Raw genomic sequence first — 25,208 nt, 5'->3', positions numbered from 1 at the left:
GAAATAAATTACAAATTAGTAGATGAGTGTATTTCGAATAAAATTTGTTAAGGCACATAAAATATTTTTCTTTAACATTACAAAAGGCATGTAAGTAGTTTTGCTGATCTAATTTCCTGCTAAAAGTGCACTTGTTGACTTGAATTACCGAAGTAGGCAGTGTTACTCGAACTTCTACATTCACTGAAAGCTCGTCTCTAAAACTGATATCAAAAACCAGCCAACGCTTTAGTGACTCCCATGATATGACACTGACTTCACTGGCAGTTCAAAACACTGTGCTCTTCTGCTCTAATGCTGTAGAAACTACGTGGCACCTTGATGAAGTGGCATACTGTACATTAGTAATACATATTTGTAGGCGTAAGAAATGAGAAGTGGCGTTCTTCCAAAGTCACCCAAACATTACAGCGACTATATGGCAGGGTATTTATTTTACCTTGCAGCACAAAATGTTCTGCCTTTAATGCAAAGCAGGCAAGGCAGTGCTATTTGCTGTACAGAATTTTGAACTGAAGAATTATTATAAAATCTGAGGCTGATGGAATATGGCATTGTGCCATAACATTGCAGTGTATGTGCTACAACTTGGTTGTGGATGTCAGGTACTGGATCTTAGGCTTGTACTGTGACACCAGTACATGATAATGTGTGTGTGTGTGTGTGTGTGTGGGTGTGAGTGTATGTGTGTGTGTATGCATGTGTGCATGTCAGTCACTGGGGTTGCTCCCATGTCACTGCCTGTCTGTATTACAGGAAAACTATAACAAGCTGGCAGTTGTTACAGCATTTTCCAGTACTATCAATTTCCAGTGGAACTACTTGCCAGTGCGATTGTTTTCTTGTGTAACCGTATTCCAGAGTAGCAATTATGCTGTGTAACTGCCGCCAATGTACCAAGTGAAACTCTGGCAAGTTGCCCTTTGTTACAGCTTAACTGTAACAAGTTGCCCCATGTAACATGTTGCCTCATGTTACATCATAATTGCAACAAATTGCCTAATGTTACAGCAGAACAGTGTGTAGCAACTAGGTCTTGCACATTAATCTATCAGCAGAATTTGACTGTGTTTACATATAGTGGGTGCCGGATAATGACTGGGTGTCAGCTACAAAGTGTGTCAGCTATTGGGTGGGGTTCAGCTGTGGGGGTGGTCAGCAATGGTAGTTCTCAGCTTCGGGGGAGGGGTTAGCTAATCGAGAGTCTGCTACTGGGGGTGTCAGCTTCAATGGGTGCCACCTCCTGGGTAGTGTCAGCTACTGGGGTATCAGCTACTGGAGGATCAGCTACTGAGGTGGTCAGATTGCATGATACAGTTTTATGATCCAGTAGCTCACACCCCCATTAGCTGACACTATGCACTAGCTGACACATCCATTAGCTGACACATCCAGTTTCAACCAGTAGCTGGCATACCCTTAGCTGACACCCTCACCCTCAGCAGCTGCACCCCCCCCCCCCATTAACTGATTCCTACTGCGCATGCAAACTGTCAGCTTGTGGTGGTAGAATAATATTTAAGATCCAGGAGCTGTTCACTCTTTTGCTGTAACATGGGGGAATTTGTTACAGTTTCACTTTAACATGGAGGGCAACCTGTTATTCTTTCACTGGGACATGGAAAAACTTGTTAGAGTTTAACTATAACATGGAGAACAACTTTTCATAGGCTTGCTGTACCCTGGGCAATGTTTCACAGTTTGCTATAACATGGAGGGCAACCCTAGTGTCTGATACCCCTTGTACCTGATAGCCGCAGTAGCTGAAATCCACTGCACATCAACATTCTGAAATTTACTATTACAGTAGTTTCAAGATCTAACAGGTGAAACCTGCTGTCAAGCTATGGCACATCCACGATCGAGTTATATAATACATTGTTTACTTCTGGTTTTAGAATTGTGTCAGTTATTAATGTCTGTTTCTGTGAATTATCAGTGCCTTGCCTGCTTAGCATTATCAGCAGGAGGTGCAAATGTTTTGTACTGCAGCATAAAATTAATATCCTAGTTTGGAGTTGCTGTAGTGCTTGGATGATTTTGAAAGTGGGTAATTGAAAGCATATATATATATATATATATATATATATATATATATATATATATATATATGTGTGTGTGTGTGTGTGTGTGTGTGTGTGTGTGTGTTACTACAGTTCAGTATGCCACTTAATTGAAGAGTTATGTTGTTGTCACAGTGTGACAACACATGTTGGCATTATGAAGTGAAGTTGACTAATGTCTTGTACTGCATAATAACGTAATAAGGTCTACACTCGTCTACTATTTCAGTCATCTTATAATTTATTTCAGTAGTGCCAATAAGCAAGCCGTAAGTTATACAGACAGTTTACATGTGGAAATATATAACTTGGAGAGTCATTATGCTTGAAAAGTGTGGTGCAACAATTGAAAATAGATGATGAACAAATGTTGCTTAACCTATAAGTTTCATCAGCACTGACAATTTGCAAATCATATTTCATTAAAAATCTTATAGAAGAATTAAATTCTGGCAATGGTTCTGTAAGTGCTTTGCATTCACAATCTGACGTGTTTTCAGAAATGATACAATTGTATCTCGGTACTAAGTTTGAAGTTTTGCTCAGATTGAGAGGTCTGTAACTATACTGACTAATTATTATAAACTATCTTAACAAATTATTTATTATGGAAAATTATTTTATTTTGGTGATAAAGACAATATTTTCGAGATACAGGCCTTTCATCTCTGTTTGTTCCACCATTGTCTTTGGCCAAGTTTCATTTCCGTTTTGCTCCACCATCACCTTTAGTAGTATTGTGTAGTAGATACATATTTTGTATTACTAAGTACTCCTTCGGTATTACGAAGATGCGAACTTTTACATTAGAATAAAAAGATCACAGCACCTTCATCTGTCCTTCATGGGATGGTGTTTGGCCAATTTGTTTGTTTGTTTGTGGCTATTGTGTGTGTTTTCATACTGCATATTTTGTTTAAATATTTGGTATTATTCAGTAATTGCTTGTGGGAAACTCAGTCAGATAGCCATAACACCGAATCAAATAACAATTTAAATGTTGAAAAATTTAATTTCAGGGTTCAATGTGCCTTATGCCAAAGGAGGCCTAAAAATGGTATTAGTCACTTTCTTTCCGTAGCTGGCAGCAGTTCAGGCTATCCATTTGTTTGTTTGCTTGGTTGTTCAGCATAATAGTTTAGTCAACATGTATTTTCTGCAGTTTCAAGTTGGGCAGGTTAGTAGTGCTACATCACCTCATTTAGGTATAACATGAAATATTAATTGTCTGTATAGCATTTTATTTGTAACTAGCCATGAAGATAGCAAGTGGCACTTACTTTGAGAGTTCACAGTCATGTTTTAGGCATCAGTTTGACAGTTGTGTGCATGTGTGTGGAAAGTAATATTGTGACACCTTACATAAATACAATTTTTTTTCTAATATTGACATTCAGTCAACGTAATACGTCAATTTAGATGTGGAAAATATTAAATTTGAGAGTATGTTGTGCCATATATCATGATGTATGGTACAGAGATTGAACTTCGCATTTTCACTAGCGCTGTTTAAGCTTTAAGTTCATGGCATGAACATTGTGTGTATGTTTATGTGTGTGTGTGTGTTGCCTACATATTTTATATGTGGAAACACTGCACAATACACCATTTATGTATTTTTTTTAAATAATTACTTTTGAATATTGTTAAAAAAAATTAGATCGTTTAGATACTTTTGAACACAGCTGAGATGGGTCAACTGGGCTACATTGTAATTGATTGTTTCATTTTAATGGCCGCTAAAATATTTCGCTGTGGTCGGTGGTTTCAGGTCAATACTACGCTGTTATTGGCTGGAGACGGGGGGAAGGGAATTATGTCGCCACTGAAAGGGGGCGTGCCCTTTCATCTTTCATATAGCGATAGTGGCGTCATTAATATGGAGGGACACTGTTTTACTGCAATCTTGGTTAACTGGCACTGACAGTTGCACTTAACGTCGATGGCATCGCAAGTTTCAGTACCGCGTTTAAGTATAAAGGTCACTTGAACATAACAGCTATATTACTGAAATATTTGGGTATAGAAGGAATGTGGCAAAAAGAGATGCAATAAGGCTATTGCGAATTCTGGGAGAGAAATTTGTTGATTTACGTGCAACAATAGTGGCGATTTGTGAGGAAAGAGTACAAGTTCTGGTTTTCTGGCAGACGCCGTTCTGGTGTGGTATGGATAACAGGCGCACTACAGTTTCCGACAGAACTGGCGTTGGAACTGGAAATGTACAGTTCTTTTGAGGAAAACATGTTAATTGCACACATGTTCGCCGTTAAATTCTTGTTTTAATGACTAATTGCAATGTTGCATCCAGCCACAGTGAAATGGTACCAACAACTGATCAAGGCTGCATGGGGTGATACTAATTGGCAGTTCTAAATTTTGAACCAAGCGATTTTCATCATTTTGACAAGCTGAAATAATATCTGAGGGGGTGGGACAGGGGGAGGGCGAGGGGTAGGGGGAGAGGGAAGAGATTTTCCAACGATGAGGACATTCACACAGTCGTTATCGAATAGCCTCATGTCCAAGGAATAGATTTGTACCGCTGAGTTCAGCAACAATGTAGACCCACACCATATGGAGAACAGAGACAATGTAGCTGTGCAACTAGCTGGCCCTGTCTCAAACTCACGACCTACCAGCGACGTGGGTTTCAGCAGAAAGTAGTCACCCACTGGTATAAAGGCAATAAGTTGACATAAGTTGACCGCATGCAGATTTTAGACCAGATGGAATCCTACAGCTACTGATGGAAACGTCTGTGGATGTTGACTGAATGCTTCATCTTGCAAGTAGTCTCCATCTCACAGTCATTAGCTGGTGGTGGTGCAGTCCACATAGCTTGATGTACTGCACGCACATGGATACTGTTGTACCCAAGGGAAGTCCGAGAGTGAAAGTGTACATTCTGTGGTCCATATGTGAACCAGGCTGGCTACAATTTTCCTCATGGAAGCACTTTGGCTCGGTTATCACAACAGGTTTGACTGCCCATCCGTAACCTTTAGGCAACGATGGCTTCATTTCTTGCGGTTTTCCTGCCCAGTCAGATTTTCCAGACGCCCTGCCACTACTGTAAGATGTCCCAACTTCGTCATTCAGGGGCGGTGGCTGTCATATTCCACAACGTCATCAGTACTGAAGAAGTACTCTCGCATTCTGAATACGACACAACAAACGAGACGGTTGAGAGAAAGTTCCAACGGTTGTTTATACAATCTCTGTAGGTCCATCATGGACAGGGGACGTTGGCTAATTAAGCAATTGTCAACGTTAATGAAATTCTCCAACAGACATGTAACTCAAGATGTTATTTTATTGTATTTTATTTTGATGGCTACTAGTTTCAGCATTTCACTATGCTATCTTCAGGCCCGATGTGCATCTTTCCAAATAAATGAAAATGTCATATAATGCCATAAACCCCAGGATGTCGTGAATTCAACCATTTCGCCATGAGGGATGGCGTTCCGCTAGTGAAACGATTGAATTGAATCGTTTCGCTATGAGATGGAATTTCACTAGTAAAACGATTGATTTCACGACATCCAGGGATTTATGGTACCATCTGATATTTTCGTTTATTTGAAAGGATGCATGTGGGGCCTGAAGATGGCACAGTGAAATGCTGAATCTGCTAGTCTTCAAAATAAAATAACATCTTAAGCTGCACGGCTGTTGGAGAATTTGACATTGACAATTAGTTGTTTAAATAGGTTTGGTGACTATGTTGAGAAATAGTGTCATGTATTTGTAGCACTTTGAAGTGTAGTGCAACACTGAATAAGGGTTACTTGCGCTGTCGTAATATGGTGTAACTTACTTTTTGACGTCTCGCCCCTACTTAAATCAAAAAGCGTCAGTGGAGAGAGAGAGAGAGAGAGAGAGAGAGAGAGAGAGAGAGAGAGACAGAGAGGAGGAAATAGGGAGTGGATTAGACAAGGATGCTTCAAGTCTTCTACTGCTTGCAGTCTGTATGTAGAGAATATGATTGAACACTACCCACTAGAAGATAAGAAGGTGTTTGAGGTTCGCAGACGATGTTCAACGAATGAACGAAAAAGAGTTGTAGCTAATGGGCAGAGCTTCGAAATAGAAATCAATACAAGGGAAGAAAAGGTAATGCGGCTAGGTTCAAATAAAAGAGTACCGATAATGCCAAATAGAGAAACATTAGAACATATGCAAAACTTCGAATATATACGAAACAGAATAGAAAGCAGCTAGGAGTGGAGCACAGAAATAAAAACTGGCATGGCAATGGCGAAATAGGAATTTTGTAAGAAAAAAGAGTCTTCTGTGACAGTAAATACACAGATTTGAGGAAAGGTGTGAGACATTGTTTTATATGGAGGGTCTTCGTAAATGGTGCTGAAATATGGACAATTAAGTAGAAAGAGCAAGACTATGTGCTTTTGAGAAGTAGCGTATGATACAAAATATAAGTTGTATGTTTAGGGTGAAGAATTAGGAAGGTGAAGAATGAGAGAGCAGACATAATTACTGAGTTTAATAAAAAGAAGGAAAAGAAACTAGATAGAACATGTGTTAAGAAATAAGAAAAGGCTTATAGAAGCAGCCTTAGAAGAATGTGTGGAAGAGAAAAGGAATAATAACACAAAGGGATTTTTGGTCCTGGACTATATGTTGGCCTGAAGCATATACAGCGGCGTTAAGAAGAAGCTGTGGACCATTAGAAATGGAGATATAAAGGACCTCTCAACATAACAGAAAATTAATGTTATGATGAGACTCCATGAACCTCTAAAGATGAATGAGAGATTGGCTTCTTTGGGAAGGCCACAGAGTAATTCCAGTCCCATCCTTCTCCGGTCGAAGCTTGTATTCCATCTCTGATACCTCCCCGACTGGACGTTAAACGCTTCCCTATACAGGGTGTTACAAAAAGGTACGGCCAAATTTTCAGGAAACATTCCTCACACACAAATAAAGAAAAGATGTTATGTGGACATGTGTCCGGAAACGCTTAATTTCCATGTTAGAGCTCATTTTAATTTCGTCACCTATGCTCAATGGAGCACGTTATCATGATTTCATACGGAATACTCTACCTGTGCTGCTGGAACATGTGCCTTTACAAGTACGACGCAACATGTGGTTCATGCACGATGGAGCTCCTGCACTTTTCAGTCGAAGTGTTCGTACGCTTCTTAACAAGAGATTCGGTGACCGATGGATTGGTAGAGGCGGACCAATTTCATGGCCACCACGCTCTCCTGACCTCAACCCTTTTGACTTTCATTTATGGGGGCATTTGAAAGCTCTTGTCTACGCAACCCCGGTACCCAATGTAGAGACTCTTCGTGCTCGTATTGTGGACGGCTGTGATACAATACGCCATTCTCCAGGGCTGCATCAGCGCATCAGGGATTCCATGCGACGGAGGGTGAGTGCATGTATCCTCGCTAACGGAGGACATTTTGAACATTTCCTGTAACAAAGTGTTTGAAGTCACGCTGGTACGTTCTGTTGCTGTGTGTTTCCATTCCATGATTAATGTGATTTGAAGAGAAATATTAAAATGAGCTCTAACATGGAAAGTAAGCGTTTCCGGACACATGCCCACATAACATATTTTCTTTCTTTGTGTGTGAGGAATGTTTCCTGAAAGTTTGGCCGTACCTTTTTGTAACACCCTGTATACAGGCCCGACGCTGGGATGTTTTTCCACTCAAGCTGCTCTCCCTTACTCCTGGCATACTTTCACTCATGTCAGTTTTCGCTTCTAATTGTGATATGCGCTGTACTTGTAGTTTTATCTCAACTGGATGCCCCAGCCGTGATACGTCGTATATAGGGACCTTAAGATTGTGGAGCCTCTCGCGCCCCCTTCAGCTTTGCGCTCTAAGTAGTAGCTTGTGTTACTTGGGCCTTAAACCAGTCTTGCCTGCAGTACTAGGTGGAGCCAATTCTAATTTTCGCATTACAAACATTTTTAATGTGTTGGTAAGTTTCAATATGATACTCTCCGCATTCGTATCTGAGATACCTAATGAGTGACGGAACTCAGCTATGAGGTAGCCGGGTTGGAATGCAGTAGCATTTGTGCGAAAAGGGTCCAAGGTGAGGAGGGGTATAAATTTGATAGTCAGACGTTGCATCTGAGTCCTGGGACAAATTTCAGAGTTTTTGACGGTGTATCGTGGAGAGAAGGTAGGTGACGCTATTCATGACGATCTGTCCGTCAGATTAAACCATTGATACGCTTGTGCAGATTTAGTGTCTCGTGCAGATAAGAATGCGTGCAAAATGAAAGCAGTAGCGAATAGATTGTAAATTGTAACATGCTCTAGATCAAAATAACACACATCATTTCAAAAACATTGTCTGGAATGTCGTTGAATGTACGCATCTTTTGTTTCGTTTCTGGTTCACGTAGGTACCCAATGGGACACTACTCACGACATCTTCAACAGCGTGCTAGACGAGTGAGTACAGTTTGTTATGCATCAATTACACGAATAATCACAATATCGGCGTATGATCTGAATGATCAGAAGCTTAACCAATATACTACAACGGAACACAGTCACAATGAGAGAAACAAATTACAAGTGTAGATAAACTGGCTGTAATTATTTTTTAGAGGGTGACCAAACCAGGATCACCTGTAGGAGAATAATTTGGTTCTGAGATCCAAAATAAGTCATTTATTTGCTTTACCACCTCGACACATACCAACTTAAAATCACAATATGTTTTTAATGAAATGAATACTGATATGGTTGGGAACAGGATACAGGGGCTGCCGGAGTGGAAGGCTGAGCAACAAATTGAGGATAGAATATAAAATTTAATTTATTACGCAAGAAAATTCATGCAAGATACTTGTAACAACATATTGACATATAACTTGTTCAATTTAAATGTACATCAACTGATTTAACATGAATCATCAACAAGACATAGGCTCTCCTGTTCATACGTAAATCAACCAGGGCACAAGTCAGCATTTCGACACGCGACGCGGGAACACTCACCGCTCAGCAGCGCAAGCCAGAATACGACAGAAAGAAGTCTCGCTGTAACTCCACTATATGAAGATGCATCAAACTGACAGCTCACCTTTAACAGTATTAATCCAAATTCCGCTAATAAGGTAATGGTCAGAATAACGCCAGACCGTAGCCACAGCGTGAGGAAGGTTGAACTCGTAAACAGAACGAACGACAGCGAGTCACCGCAGCACCTCCAGTTCCGCCGCTCGGCCGGCCCCAATGCAACTGCCACACTCCACCACTTGCTGACGAGATTTCCGCGATCTTCCGGCGTCGCTCCGCCCAGGCCCGCTCGTCTCTCTCTCTGCCCGAGACTCCCTTTCGGTTCCCCGCGCGGACTCCCAGAGGGCGCACCAACCCGCGCACGGCAAAGCGAATCGAAAGAGATCGAACACACTACACCGGAACAATCAAATCGCAGGAGCACACGGCACAAATACAATGTCTCGTAAAAGTGACTGATAAATTGCTCAAACGCAACGAGCACAAAGTCACCTGACATACTGAAACACAAAACTCTTTAGAAGCTCATTTTAATCAAAGAAAGCCCCTCTGATACTGTGGGGAGAAACTTTGTTTATGTGGAAGATTGCTTGGGAAACGTTACAAGATTTCTTAATCTGTGCAGGTCACAAATGAAAAGTAAACGACTCCGAGGCACATGAAACAACACATTCAATCCGACAACGCACGTTGCATAGAAAATCCAGCATATTGTGAGCTGCTCAGAAAACAGACACCGCTAATGGGAAATGCGGTCCTGACTCCAAACTCAGCAAACTTGCGCCAGACCACACCGATCGCCACCGGTTAAAGATTGCCTATGCCGGCTTCACCAAATGTGCACCCTACTCGGCGCTTGGACAAGAACTTTCTCTCCCTCCTTTCCGGTACTAACCTCCTCTACACTTACCTCCCAACCTTTTGAAAACCTCTACAGGTACGGGATTACCCCAGCCATCGCAGAATTAACGAGCGAGAAATTCACTTTTTCTTTAATACAGGGAAACCGTACGGAAATGCCCCATTCTCGCCTTACAAAATGCATCCTAACATGTCAGAGGCATGTATCGGTTGCTAGCCATGTTCCATTCATTTGTCGACCACTTCGCGCTGAGGCACGGTAGCGGGTAAGACTGATATGACTGGATAACAGAACCTGGAGTGTAAGGCTACAAGTTTTCTCACGGTGGCTGAGCAGAGCCACGATGGCCGTTCTTAGATCTGCATAGAGGAAGGTGAATTCCTCGTGTTCGCTGATACATTAGGGCCATGCAGTGGCTTAGCGGCAGGCTGCCTTCGAAGGAGAAAACCGCTTATGTCAACAATGCGAGGAGCAAGGGTTTACTGCAACCTATTCCCACAAATTGCAGTGCCCTGGGGACCGAAATTCCTTCTCTAGAGCCTCTGTTACTGACTTCCTATGGTTAAGTCAGACCAGGGGAAGAACATTTAGACCCAGTCATTTCTAACAAGGAAATGTAAAGCCTTCTTCCTGAGTTAGCAATAGCCAAGAAATAAGCAGAAAAATAGTCAAACATCGCTCAGTAAAATTTGACAATCACATCACATTAATACTGTCAACAACGTAACTTTGACTTACGAAATGACATCCACCGCGGCGCTCGGGGGCCACAGCATAGTTGCGACACCTGAGGATGCGCTTATGAGAGCCCGAAATCGGTCGTGATGAAAAAGAAATTTACAACTGAAGCGGTATTTTCAACCTCTGTTTATGAAATGAGGTTCAAGTAACGTAAATATGTTAAAAAAACGACCCGCCCCAACTTTGCATGAGTCGCACAAGTATCATGGCTGAATAACTTGGATATAATATGTAAAAAAATTTTACACTAACCTTCATCATCCATCAATCTACCACTTGATGAAAAGTGTATGAAAATCTCAACAGTTGTGTCTGAGATTCGACGTGACATACAGACAGAGAAACATGGGACTCTAATTTATAATTATGGTGTCTGGTCAAGCTACTCTGCTGTCTGTAGTAGTCGTGGCTGTCAGTTAACTGCTTTTCTCACCAGACACCGCCTCCCCCCTGCTGACCAGTTCACACCTCCCATCATAGCGACAAGATGTCAATCGAAACGCCAATTAAGTATGGAACAGATATCAATGCTTATATTACACACACATTATTATTACGAGTATAAATATTAAATTCGATACACAAACCTTCCTCGTGGATCAGTCTGTCTACATATGAGAGCCAAATCGAAATGCATACAGAAGTTTCTAAGTTTAGCGATAACATACAGACAGGAAAAAGTGCTCCGGGACTTTAATTTATAATCTGTATTGGCTGCGTCACCTCTTTTGTGTATTATTTTTTGGGGAACAATATTGACCAAATTCGTCGTGTGTGTGTGTGTGTGTGTGTGGCATTAGTAGCTGCTGCACAATGGTTTAGTTTGGTACTGTACATGCAACTACCACCAAAATACGCTTTTTCATCACGATACGCTTTTCGCTTTATTCCGTAAGCGCATCTCCAGTTGTAGAGTTTCCTCATCTCATTTTGGCTTACAATAAGTAGGTGATACCTGTATGCGCGTTTCATTAGATTGTCTCTCTTTTCCACTGATGCTATATATAAGAAAAACCAGGCTGAGCAATGATAAATAAAGAGACTGAAAATGAAATATACTGTAAGTTAATATTTTTTGGACGCCCAATAACGCGGAACACTGGCAGCTGGGTAGTGGAGGGATATTCGGAAGGATCCTTTTCCCACTCCTAGCTGCAGTTCTCACAGGAATTCTGCTCAGCTGCCTGCTGCAAGTTATATTTCATGCTGGCCTTCGCAACATTATCATGATCAGCTATACAGTCGTGATATACACACCACAACTCTAGAAAATCATTGAAAGGCATATCTTGCATTTTGGGCACAATGTAGAACCTGCAGTTAAAGGCTCTGAGGCAGAGCTGCTCCAAAACATATATTAAAATACACTCCTGGAAATTGAAATAAGAACACCGTGAATTCATTGTCCCAGGAAGGGGAAACTTTATTGACACAGTCCTGGGGTCAGATACATCACATGATCACACTGACAGAACCACAGGCACATAGACACAGGCAACAGAGCATGCACAATGTCGGCACTAGTACAGTGTATATCCACCTTTCGCAGCAATGCAGGCTGCTATTCTCCCATGGAGACGATCGTAGAGATGCTGGATGTAGTCCTGTGGAACGGCTTGCCATGCCATTTCCACCTGGCGCCTCAGTTGGACCAGCGTTCGTGCTGGACGTGCAGACCGCGTGAGACGACGCTTCATCCAGTCCCAAACATGCTCAATGGGGGACAGATCCGGAGATCTTGCTGGCCAGGGTAGTTGACTTACACCTTCTAGAGCACGTTGGGTGGCACGGGATACATGCGGACGTGCATTGTTCTGTTGGAACAGCAAGTTCCCTTGCCGGTCTAGGAATGGTAGAAAGATGGGTTCGATGACGGTTTGGATGTACCGTGCACTATTCAGTGTCCCCTCGACGATCACCAGTGGTGTACGGCCAGTGTAGGAGATCGCTCCGCACACCATGATGCCGGGTGTTGGCCCTGTGTGCCTCGGTCATATGCAGTCCTGATTGTGGCGCTCACCTGCAGGGTGCCAAACACGCATACGACCATCATTGGCACCAAGGCAGAAGCGACTCTCATCGCTGAAGACGACACGTCTCCACTCGTCCCTCCATTCACGCCTGTCGCGACACCACTGGAGGCGGGCTGCACGATGTTGGGGCGTGAGTGGAAGACGGCCTAACGGTGTGCGGGACCGTAGCCCAGCTTCATGGAGACGGTTGCGAATGGTCCTCGCCGATACCCCAGGAGCAACAGTGTCCCTAATTTGCTGGGAAGTGGCGGTGCGGTCCTCTACGGCACTGCGTAGGATCCTACGGTCTTGGCGTGCATCCGTGCGTCGCTGCAGTCCGGTCCCAGGTCGACGGGCACGTGCACCTTCCGCCGACCACTGGCGACAACATCGATGTACTGTGGAGACCTCACGCCCCACGTGTTGAGCAATTCGGCGGTACGTCCACCCGGCCTCCCGCATGCCCACTATACGCCCTCGCTCAAAGTCCATCAACTGCACATACGGTTCACGTCCACGCTTTCGCGGCATGCTACCAGTCTTAAAGACTGCGATGGAGCTCCGTATGCCACGGCAAACTGGCTGACACTGACGGCGGCAGTGCACAAATGCTGCGCAGTTAGCGCCATTCGACGGCCAACACCGCGGTTCCTGGTGTGTCCGCTGTGCCGTGCATGTGATCATTGCTTGTACAGCCCTCTCGCAGTGTCTGGAGCAAGTATGGTGGGTCTGACACACCGGTGTCAATGTGTTCTTTTTTCCATTTCCAGGAGTGTATATTTCTCAAAAATTGATTGTAAAATTTAAATTGTCAATGCACATTTCCAATATGTCCCTATAGATTTAAATATTGACAGTCAATGCCTTTGAAACAATTGATACCGAGTGATGTTTTTCGATAACGTCGCAGCCAGTCGTGTGCACCTTAAAAAGCTGGTTATCTACATTTAGCAGAGCTTCGAGGGACCTGGCTTCTAAGCAGTATAGGTCTTATGGGCTCCAGAAGGCTGGATTTGTCCATCGTAAGGGTGTCCCACCAAACACCACACGACTGTCAAGTGCTGTTGCTTACAAAGAACCTTCGCTATAGACCCTTCTCTGCATATCTCTGTTATTCTATGATGCATCATCATTAGTCCATGTTTAATACTGATGTTTCAATAATGTTCAAGATAGTGTCATTTCTAGCATTGGCAGTTCTGTCCGCTGTAGGATTGGCATGTTAAGTTCTTAGAAGTCTCACTAGAGTGCGCTAGGATACGGCAACGTAAGTGGCAACACATAGCGAGAGTTTCACGAATAAATAGAGAAAATAAGCACACGAATCATGTACCGTTACCTATACAGTTGCTAAGAACTTCCTCACTTGTTGACGATGTTTGCAAGATAAGGTGCTTTATTGGCAAATTTCTTTTTGTAAGTGTTTTTTCCAAAATTCTTGTGAGTTTTGTTGTCTCACGAATAACTGTACAATACTGCGAGTCTGAAAACAGCAGAATATGAATTGAGTGTGGAATTTATTAGACAAAAATTTGGAACAATAGTTTGGGGCGGAAGTGAAGGAACCTGGTACGCTAGTCCTGATCTAAATATCAATTAAGAACAAGATCAATGCAAATCCAGACAATGGTATACAAGCACATAATTTCAATTGAGCAACGTACCTTTAAGTTACGTTAACATGTTTAGCCACAGGCGTCACATTGTTTGACAATTTAACACAACGAAGCATTGAAAAAATGACACGGCTAATGTATATATGTAAGTAATTTCAACAGAACAATGTACCATTATTCTATGGCAACATGTTTAACCGCTGACATCACATTTCCTGATAGTTTTGCATCAAAAGCCATACGAAAGTTAAGAGATCTTTACTGCGTTGTGTCCCTTAAACAACATGTTACGTAATACACATGTATAAATACGAAAGGCAAAATTACGGAATCTTAGCTTCGCAGCCACTTAATTCAACATGAGAGCTGCTCGGTTTGCTGTCAGCCAATCACAAAACATAGAACCCATGAAGTAAGGGAGCATCAATATTTTGTTGTGCGAACTCATAAACGTCATGGACTGAACATATGTGAAAAATGTTAAACTTCTCAAGTTATGAATTGAAAACACAAAAACATTAAGCATGCAGAGAAGCCAACACACACCAAATCAAATATCTGTCTAAAACGTCATTTTTAGTACGAGTTGTATTGATAGTGTATTAGGAAACATGATGTTGGCGGCTGAATAAAGTACATATAGATCTTACATTGGAGTTAGCTGTTGGTGTTACTTCGCAGTTGATTCAAATTTTTCTAGAGAGCTCTGGCACTGTAGTTCCGATCGGTAATTGTCGCAGACTTCCCCAGTATGGAAATCAATAGCCGTAATACTCAGAACACACAAGAAAAAGGATTGCAATAGGCAATCTTTTAAGCGAATCACAATTTGGTTTCCTAAGTGGCAAAAATACGGAGTCATCCATAGTAGAAACCACAAAAGTTGTACTTGATGCTCTTGATAAAGATGAGTGTGTCACAGACATATTTTTGGATCTTTCTAAGGCGTTTAATAAAGTCGACCACAAGATTCTACACTCCTGGAAATGGAAAAAAGAACACATTGACACCGGTGTGTCAGACCCACCATACTTGCTCCGGACACTACGAGAGGGCTGTACAAGCAATGATCACACGCACGGCACAGCGGACACACCAGGAACCGCGGTGTTGGCCGTCGAATGGCGCTAGCTGCGCAGCATTTGTGCACCGCCGCCGTCAGTGTCAGCCAGTTTGCCGTGGCATACGGAGCTCCATCGCAGTCTTTAACACTGGTAGCATGCCGCGACAGCGTGGACGTGAACCGTATGTGCAGTTGACGGACTTTGAGCGAGGGCGTATAGTGGACATGCGGGAGGCCGGGTGGACGTACCGCCGAATTGCTCAACACATGGGGCGTGAGGTCTCCACAGTACATCGATGTTGTCGCCAGTGGTCGGCGGAAGGTGCACGTGCTCGTCGACCTGGGACCGGACCGCAGCGACGCACGGATGCACGCCAAGACCGTAGGATCCTACGCAGTGCCGTAGGGGACCGCACCGCCACTTCCCAGCAAATTAGGGACACTGTTGCTCCTGGGGTATCGGCGAGGACCGTTCGCAACCGTCTCCATGAAGCTGGGCTACGGTCCCGCACACCATTAGGCCGTCTTCCGCTCACGCCCCAACATCGTGCAGCCCGCCTCCAGTGGTGTCGCGACAGGCGTGAATGGAGGGACGAATGGAGACGTGTCGTCTTCAGTGATGAGAGTCGCTTCTGCCTTGGTGCCAATGATGGTCGTATGCGTGTTTGGCGCCGTGCAGGTGAGCGCCACAATCAGGACTGCATACGACCGAGGCACACAGGGCCAACACCCGGCATCATGGTGTGGGGAGCGATCTCCTACACTGGCCGTACACCACTGGTGATCGTCGAGGGGACACTGAATAGTGCACGGTACATCCAAACCGTCATCGAACCCATCGTTCTACCATTCCTAGACCGACAAGGGAACTTGGTGTTCCAACAGGACAATGCACGTCCGCATGTATCCCGTGCCACCCAACGTGCTCTAGAAGGTGTAAGTCAACTACCCTGGCCAGCAAGATCTCCGGATCTGTCCCCCATTGAGCATGTTTGGGACTGGATGAAGCGTCGTCTCACGCGGTCTGCACGTCCAGCACGAACGCTGGTCCAACTGAGGCGCCAGGTGGAAATGGCATGGCAAGCCGTTCCACAGGACTACATCCAGCATCTCTACGATCGTCTCCATGGGAGGATAGCAGCCTGCATTGCTGCGAAAGGTGGATATACACTGTACTATTGCCGACATTGTGCATGCTCTGTTGCCTGTGTCTATGTGCCTGTGGTTTTGTCAGTGTGATCATGTGATGTATCTGACCCCAGGAATGTGTCAATAAAGTTTCCCCTTCCTGGGACAATGAATTCACGGTGTTCTTATTTCAATTTCCAGGAGTGTATTAAATAAATTAGAAACAATGGGAATAAGAGGGGTAGCTAATGACTGGTTTTGATCATACCTAACAGATACGGTACAAAGAGTAGAGATAACACAAACTTCAAATAGATCTAAACCCTTAGTAAAACACTTACCAGACTCAAAATACGTTAATGTAGGGGTTCCGCAAGGTAGCATATTAGGACCAATACTGTTACTGATATACATCAATGACTTTCCCAGTAGTATTACTCATGGTGAAAAAATTCTCTGTGCTGATGACAGCAATATTATAGTCACTGAGAAAACAAGAGAACTCCTTGCCGAGAAAGTAAAAGAAACTCTCAAGGAAGTTTATGATTGGCCAATAAGCAAAAAAGTGACACTGATCGTAAAGAAAACTAATGCCATGAATTTTGGTTTGAAGAGGAAAAATGACAATGTTAAATTAAATGTATATGGCACCTATATAGACTGTGTAACAAACGCAAAATTTCTAGGAAGGAATATTGATTCTCAGTTGAAGTGGTGTGAACACACAAAGGAACTTGCAAACAGAATGTCATCAGCATGTTATGCCCTTAGAATCCTGCCATCAGTGTGTAACATGCAGTGTCTTTTAGTTACATATTATTCAAATGTACACTCACATCTTAGCTATGGCATTCTTTTTTGGGGAACAAACTGTGGTGTCACCGCCAAACACCACACTTGAAAGGTGGTAGCTTTTAAATCGGCCGCGGTCCGGTAGTATACGTCGGACCCGCGTGTCGCCACTGTCAGTGATTGCAGACCGAGCGCCACCGCACGGCAGGTCTAGAGAGACGTACTAGCACTCGCCCCAGTTGTACAGCCGACTTTGCTAGGAAAGGTTCATTGACAAATACGCTCTCATTTGCCGAGACGATAGTTAGCATAGCCTTCAGCTACGTCATTTGCTACGACCTAGCAAGGCGCCATTATCAATAGATATTTAACTTGTGATGCCTGTACCGTCAGACCGATGTACACCACTTATTGATTAAAGTTAAGTATTCTACCAGTTACCTCCTGTTTTGCTAGTCTTATTTCTCTGACCTGTTCCAGACCTCACGCCAGCCTGCGTGAACTTAAAAGCGTGCATTTAGGCCTCCTCTAGCAACACGGTGTTGGCTCTTCTGCCAACACTTCACAAACGCAAAAAATATGAACACAATTTTTAAAAATCCGAAGAGAGCCATAAGAATAATAACCAAAAATACTAATCGAGCTCATTGTAAAGATATGTTCAAAACACTGGGGATTTTAATTGCTCCATGTGAACACATTTACCAGTCAGTTGTACACATCAAAAATAAAATTGGTAATTACTGCACAAACAGCTCTGTCCATGACCATGGAACAAGAGCTAGACTCAACTTACATTTACCAAGAAAAAATAAACATAAAACTCAAAACAGCATTTTCTATCGAAGAATGAAAGTGTACAATAAATTACCAAAAGAGATTAAAGAAATTGCAAAGATACACTTATTTAAAAAGGCAGCTAAAAAGTACCTTTTATGCAATACATTTTATGCATTGAAGGATTACTTACATAAAACAGAGTAGGGATTTGATAAAAAAGGTTATACAAATAAATAATATTAATGATTATAAAACATCCAACATTCCACATAACAGCTTCTCTTTATGTTTATTTTCCTTCTTTTTTCCTTTCTAGAAATACTTGCCCCCAAGTTTTGCATAGCACAATACTAACACTTCTCCCTCTTTCTGAGCTCACCATCTCACTCATTATGGAGGGATGCTGACTGAGTTCTTCAGGATAGCAAATGGAAAGTGCGGTACAGAAAATGACCCAGAGATCACCAGTTTGTGTGTGTGTGTGTGTGTGTGTGTGTGTGTGTGTGTGTGTGTGTGTGTAGTGAGTGAAGTGTTATGAAACAATGTGTGTATAGTGTGTGCAGTGACCGATAGTGAGATATGAGTGAACAGTGTGGCATTACATTATTTAATAAGTTATTTGTAAAAAAAAATTATTGTATACCAAGAGTAAATCTAATGATTGTCTCTAACTAGCAGTCTGTAAATATGTGTGTATACGAATTAGCTTACTTTAAATTGGTCTAAATTTGTAAATACTTTGACATATCCTATATCCTTGTAAAAAGAGATCTACGGATGAATAAAGCTACCACTGCTACTACTACTAACAGTTATGGGGAGAGTAATTATGCTGATGATATTCTGCGGCTCAGTTTCTAAAGTAATGTGAACTGTTTTAGGCTCAAGATAATGCACTACACTCTTATATCGACTGGTGTGGCGCTGATACTTCTGCTTCTTTGGTGGCTGCTGTTTGTGTAGAAGAGGACTGGCACACAGGGAGCACGAGGCGGCCACATAGAACACACGTCACGCTCCAGTCTCTCCACGTTCACAGCCAAGTGAGACAGTTCGCTGGAGGTGCTGACACTGTGTTTACTGGAAGAACTCTTCAATGACTTTCACAGAAAGGTGACAGTCTCCTTCAGTGCGCGAGTCGATATTCTGCGCCTGTAAATTAAATAACTAGCTCTAGATGTGTTTCACATGATGTAGAGAATAATGCAACGAAAACTATGAACATCTTCATTGGAAAAAGACGCTATTCAGTTTCATCGTTAGTACTTTTCTACCAGAGAGGGTCATGCAGCAAGAAAACGTTGAGGAAATGACTCACGAACCTTCCTTGGTGTTGGCAGGGAATAAACACAATAGTTGTCAAAGTAATTTTCATCTCCCACCCTCTCCACTCCCTCCTTGTCTATCTCTCTCTGTCTCTCTCTCTCTCTCTCTCTCTCTCTCTCTCTCTCTCTCTCTCTCTCTCTCTCTCACACACACACACACACACACACACACACACACACACGCACATTAAGACACACACCTACAGACACACAATATGTATACATATGCTTTTGAGCGCTGTCTTTGTGCTGAGCATCGATCAAATGTATACATTGAATAATAAATTTGTATTTTACATATTTACGTGCCATTATCTCATGCTAATTATGCTAGTTATTAGTGACAAGTATCCAATTTTTTTGTTGCTCATAGTGATTTAAGAGTTGTGAAATTCTCAAAAATTGTGCAAAGAAATAAATTTATTAACGTTCTACCCATTGTTCCAAGATTTATGTTGGCTCAAGAAAAAATGTCATTTACGGTTAACATGATGTAATTACCTGTGTCCTTATTTATTTCGTTTCGATGCTATGAAGACTCCTTTTATCAATGAGCAAGTGAATTAAAGAGACCTTTCTAGAACCATGTAGCACCTTCCTCACCCTTTCTTCCTGACGTGACAAATCGTAACCTGAAGTGTACTGTGTACATAGGGAAAAGCCATCTCATCACGAGGAACGTTCAATAGGTAATGCAAAATTTTTTCTGAAAGCAGGTTGTTTTTTCTTTCAAGATTGCAACACACCAATTTTTCCCACTCTTGGCTACAAACGCCTATTTTTCAACATAATCTCCGTTCAATGGGACGACCGTACACTTGTTTATTGGGTGTGGGTGGGTGAGGGTGGGGTGGGGGGAGGGGGGGGGACGGCTGTATACCCGCATAGCACCACTTTACTGGTTGACGTGGGAGCCAGTGCCTGCATGAATAATGTTCCCGTCATCCAAGTACTGCTTCCTGAAAAGTGCATCCTTCATTGGGCCAGACAGATAGAAGTCGGAAGGTGCGAGATCTAGGCTGTTCGATGGCTGAGGAAGAATAGTCCACTGACGTTTTGTGAGCTCGGCCTCTCGGGTGCACAGACTTGTGTGACGCCTTGCGTTTTTGCTGGGAAGAAAAAGTTCGGCCGCATTTTTGTGGCGTCGAACACGCTGAGGTCGTTCCTTCAATTCCTGAGGGTAGTACAATACACTTCAGGGTTGATCGTTGCACCACGAGGGAGGACGAATGTATCAGCATTATCAACAGATCAATAATTCAAAAACAGTCTTAATCGCATTTATCATTATTATTATTATTATTATACCGCCAACCTGTTTCAACCCGACGTAGGGGTCATCTTCTTGGCGTTTACATCATTGGTCGACTGCTGGTGGTGTCACTCCTGTCTATGTAGATAGTTTCTTGCCGTTACGTAGACAGGAGTGACACCACCAGCAGTCGACCAATGGTGTAAACGCCCAGAAGATGACCCCTACCTCGGGTTGAAACCGGTTGGTGGTATAATAATAATAAATGCGATTACGACTGTTTTTGAATTATTGATTAATCATACTAATCGCTACTTCTCTCCACAACCATGTTGTCCAAAAATTATCAACAGAGATGTCCAGTTTAGCAGCGAGGTGTTTGACTGTGATCCGTCGATCACCTCCAGTGTGACAGTCGGCACGTTCCAACATTACAGGAGTCACAGCTGCGTGAGGCCGGCCGGCACGCGAGACATCGGACAGGACCTCATTGCTGATGATGGCAGACGCCTCGCCCAATGACTCACCGTGCTTTTGTTCACTGGCAGGTCTCCGTAGACATTCTGCAAGCACCTACGAATATCTGTGATGCTCTGGTTTTCCGCCAAGAGAAACTCGATAGCAGCTCTTTTCTTGGAACGCGCCTTCGCTACAAATTTCACCACGCCTCCAAGAAGTTCCACATTTTTCCGGGCAAAATTGGCCGAGAAAAAAAAAGTATTGCACTGCTTACTGAATGCCCCTCGTATGACCGTCTGTGGCAGCAACTCACGGGGAATCGTTTGAGCTGGATGACACTAGGTGTGCGCATCTGAGTTCGACGACGCCCCATACGTACTCATTACGGTTGAGTTGGATGAGCTGTGGCGACACACAACAATTTTCATGTACATGTAGCGTTCCTCGAACTTGTATTACTATTCCATAGTAGTGGGCGCATTGTTTCAATGAGGTACTTTTTACCGCAGGGGGTGCCGGGTGAACTTTCAGATACACGTGACTACACTGTACACTTGTATCGTACTTACACTCTCCATTTTTTAAAAAAGTTTTTGTGACTCATATACCTAATGTTCCGTAGTTAATGGAAACAAGGGGTCGGATGCGAAAATCAATGCTAACGGATAGGATGCGGACAGTTACAACCTGATCATCGTCACACGTGTGTTTGTACAGCAACGATCGAAATAAAAAACAAATGATTGGTAATGAGTCAAAATTAACTGTAGTTAGCAGTAATTTTGCACACTAAAAATTGTTTGAATTTGCATTGCAGAATAAAAGTGGTCGCCAGCTACAAAACGAGCAAAAGCAAAATTTGGTAAATGACTATAATGTCTTTGAAATAACGCAAATACTGAGGAATAATGATAGAGGAACAACTCGACAAAATGAACCCTTTCGAATGGTGAGACAGAACATACGTGTAACATGAACACTAAAGACGCTAATCTGGAATGAAATGATGTTAGGTACAATTATGAAAACCAATGATATACAACAACTAGCAATACTACATAGAAACTGAGCTGTATTAGGTAACTCACAGTTATGTTTTCCGTTTGGATGTTTGCATCATCGTGACCAAATTTAGCTACTGTTCTTCACTGACTACATTTTAAATGATGACATAAAAACTTTTATTCATGACAGCAATTATTTTCCAATATTAATTTTACATAACATCATTTGTAGAACACATCATAAAATGAAGTTGCTTTGACTATAAGAAAGCCAGCATACTTCAGTTACAGAATCGCTTTTAAATCATATTGAGTTTGAATTGATTGTCTTATGCTGCAATGCAACACCATATGAACAACTAAAGTTAGTACTGACTTTTATTACAATAATTACTTGATTGAAAAGCGACTGTAAATTTAAGTGGATCTATTTTATTTTTACTGTTTCTTTCATTGATGCCATTCTCGGAAGTTATGGTGAGGATAATAGGGTGCTGCTGATGGTCAACAAACGGGGTCAATAACGTCTCGCCGGTCAGTGTGGCCGAGCGGTTCTAGGCGCTTCAGTCTGGAATCGAGCGACCGCTACGGTCGCAGGTTCGAATCCTGCCTCGGGCATGGATGTGTGTGATGTCCGGAGGTTAGTTAGGTTTAAGTAGTTCTAAGTTCTAGGGGACTGATGACCTCAGATGTTAAGTCCCATAGTGCTCAGAGCCATTTGAACCAATAACGTCTCATTCGCAAAGTTTATGTTTTGTCTAAAAACACTATAATGTTCCAAAAAAGTTACTTTTGCGCTGGCATTGCTACTACACACCTCTTTAAATGTACTGGCTGGATTTTAACTTGTGTTATGTTACTTGTGCTACTATGTAAGGCTTATTGTGAAATTTATTATTGGCAATAGGCTCTTCTTGATTAGCGAGAGCATGAATAAATTTCAGCCACACGGTATTCATTAATTCCACAATCTTCTTTCCACCGTGTGTTGTGCCCATATACGCTCTTTTGCCCTGCCACATATCATAACGCACTTTCCAGCACAGTCTCCATTTGGTATTTGCACGCGAACACACACATCTGTACCACACCACAGAACTTCGCAACTGCTCTTTGCCCCCAGTTCTACGACTGCAATTTCTCTTGCTAACGATGTTATTATTGCTTGAAAGAATTTCTTTGTGTTTCTTACAATATAAATTTCCTTGATATTGGCAATTTGTTTACTAATGAGCGTATGGCATTGGTGGCCGTGAGACCCCTCGCGGGGCGGTGCGGCCGCCGCCCCACAAGTTCTTTAACGCCACTACGGCGACTTGCGAGTGGATGAGGATGAACTGATGATGAACGACACACAACACCCAGTCATCTCGAGGCAGAGAAAATCCCTGACCCCACCGGGAATCGAACCCGGGACCCCGTGCGCGGGAAGCGAGAACGCTACTGCAAGACCACAAGCCGCGGACAGTGTGTTTACTAAAACGTTATGACTTAATTATTCCTTACTTCTTTTTTCAGCATACATTACATTTTCATAACCACTAATTACTGACGAAAGTCATCTACACATATAGCTACAAAAATGATTTTAAACTCATGAAATTAAGTAGTCGACAGCGACTCACCAGTTTAACGGCCTTTGTCCAATCATTGGTGTTCCTGCCCAAACGTTGATTAAAAAAAAAAAAAAAAAGAAAAAAATAGTTCACCTTTTTAGAGGTTATCAAATAACTCAAGAGTTATTGTTGCAACGGTGCATATGGAATACATGGAATGATTACATTTACAGATCAGTATCATAAGCGTTTTTGAGGTACCAGGTATCGATTCCAGCTGAAAAACCCATCTTGAAATGTAGTGTAGGCTCCACGGGCTGCAGTGCTGGCACTGACTTCGGTATGTAGTTGGTCATACAGATGGCAATAACTGTCGTGGGATGCGTTGTACCGAGCCTGATCGATCTGTTTACGTAGCTCTATAAAAGTTGTTGGCTGACGAGTCGCAATAAGTCACTTCTCGCTCCATCACACCCCATACGTGCTCGATTGGAGACAAGTTCACAGATTGTGCTGGATAGGGAAGCCTCTGCACATCTTTCAGATCACGTTGTGTTTCACGGGCAGTGTGTGGGCGAGCATTATCCTTCCTCTTGCAATAACGGCCAAAGAATGGCTCTAACAACTTTACCAAGCGCTGGTTAGCGTCCCCTCCAGAAACACTAAAGGTGAACGAGAGTTGTAGCTTATCGCACCCCAGGCCATAAGGCCTGGGATGGGGCCAGTATACCTTGAACGAATGCACTTTACGAGACAGCAATCACCAGGTCTCCACGTATGTGCATCACTTGGGTGTAGGCAGAATCAGCTTTTATTGCTAAAGACCATGGCAGGCCATTCCAATCGAAATCACTGGAGCTGTACAGGTCGTTGCTGTGGTGTCATTGGGAGACTGGCTAGAGCTGTGTGGCTCGTGGTCGTGCGGTAGCGTTCTCGCTTCCCACGCCCGGGTGCCCGGTTTTGATTCCCGGCGGGGTTAGGGATTTTCTCTGCCTCGTGATGAGTGGGTGTTGTGTGATGTCCTTAGGTTAGGTTTAAGTAGTTCTAAGTTCTAGGGGACTGATGACCATAGATGTTAAGTCCCATAGTGCTCAGAGCCATTTTTAGAGCTGTGTGTGCCTGTAGTCCCGCTGCTGATAACCCGTTCGCAACAGTCCGTGTTGACATGTCTGGGATCACAAGCCCTCTTACCTGTGTTGTGGCAGCTAAAAGATCTGTCACTGCTGCTCTTACAGTGCGACAACCAAGGCGGACGTCTCTGTTACGTGGACTTTCAGAACCTCGTCTGCGTGTGTAAGAATGCTCACGTGACCACTGCTACCAACATCGTTGCACAACTGACGCTGGACGTCCAACTTGTGTGGCAGTTCTCTTGAAAGACCATCCCGCCATTCGAAAGGCCACAGTCTGACCTCTTTCTAACTCGCTCAGTTGACTGTAGGAAACATGAGTGTGACTCCAAGCCACGGTTGCCTTCTCGCTTCACTCGTTTACAACTCACTGAGCCTTCTTACAGTGAGCATTCCCTTTTAA

General features: G+C 43.0%; 1 protein-coding gene across 1 annotated transcript in view; it reads left to right on the top strand.

Annotated features, from left to right (window-relative positions):
• Positions 1 to 19,857, top strand: part of LOC124545123 (fatty acyl-CoA reductase wat-like) — a 261,169-nt gene extending 241,312 nt beyond the window's left edge. The window contains exon 9 of the mRNA XM_047123943.1: positions 18,961 to 19,857. Coding sequence (XP_046979899.1) covers positions 18,961 to 19,042 — 82 coding nt within the window. The 3' untranslated portion in view covers positions 19,043 to 19,857. The remainder of the gene's footprint in view (positions 1 to 18,960) is intronic.
• Positions 19,858 to 25,208: the final 5,351 nt, after the last annotated feature.

This window comes from Schistocerca americana, chromosome 8 (assembly GCF_021461395.2).
Source record: "Schistocerca americana isolate TAMUIC-IGC-003095 chromosome 8, iqSchAmer2.1, whole genome shotgun sequence".
NCBI classification, from domain to species: domain Eukaryota; kingdom Metazoa; phylum Arthropoda; class Insecta; order Orthoptera; family Acrididae; genus Schistocerca; species Schistocerca americana.
The sequence above is the reverse complement of the archived record's forward strand: the minus strand, read 5'-3'. Positions and strand labels throughout refer to the sequence as shown.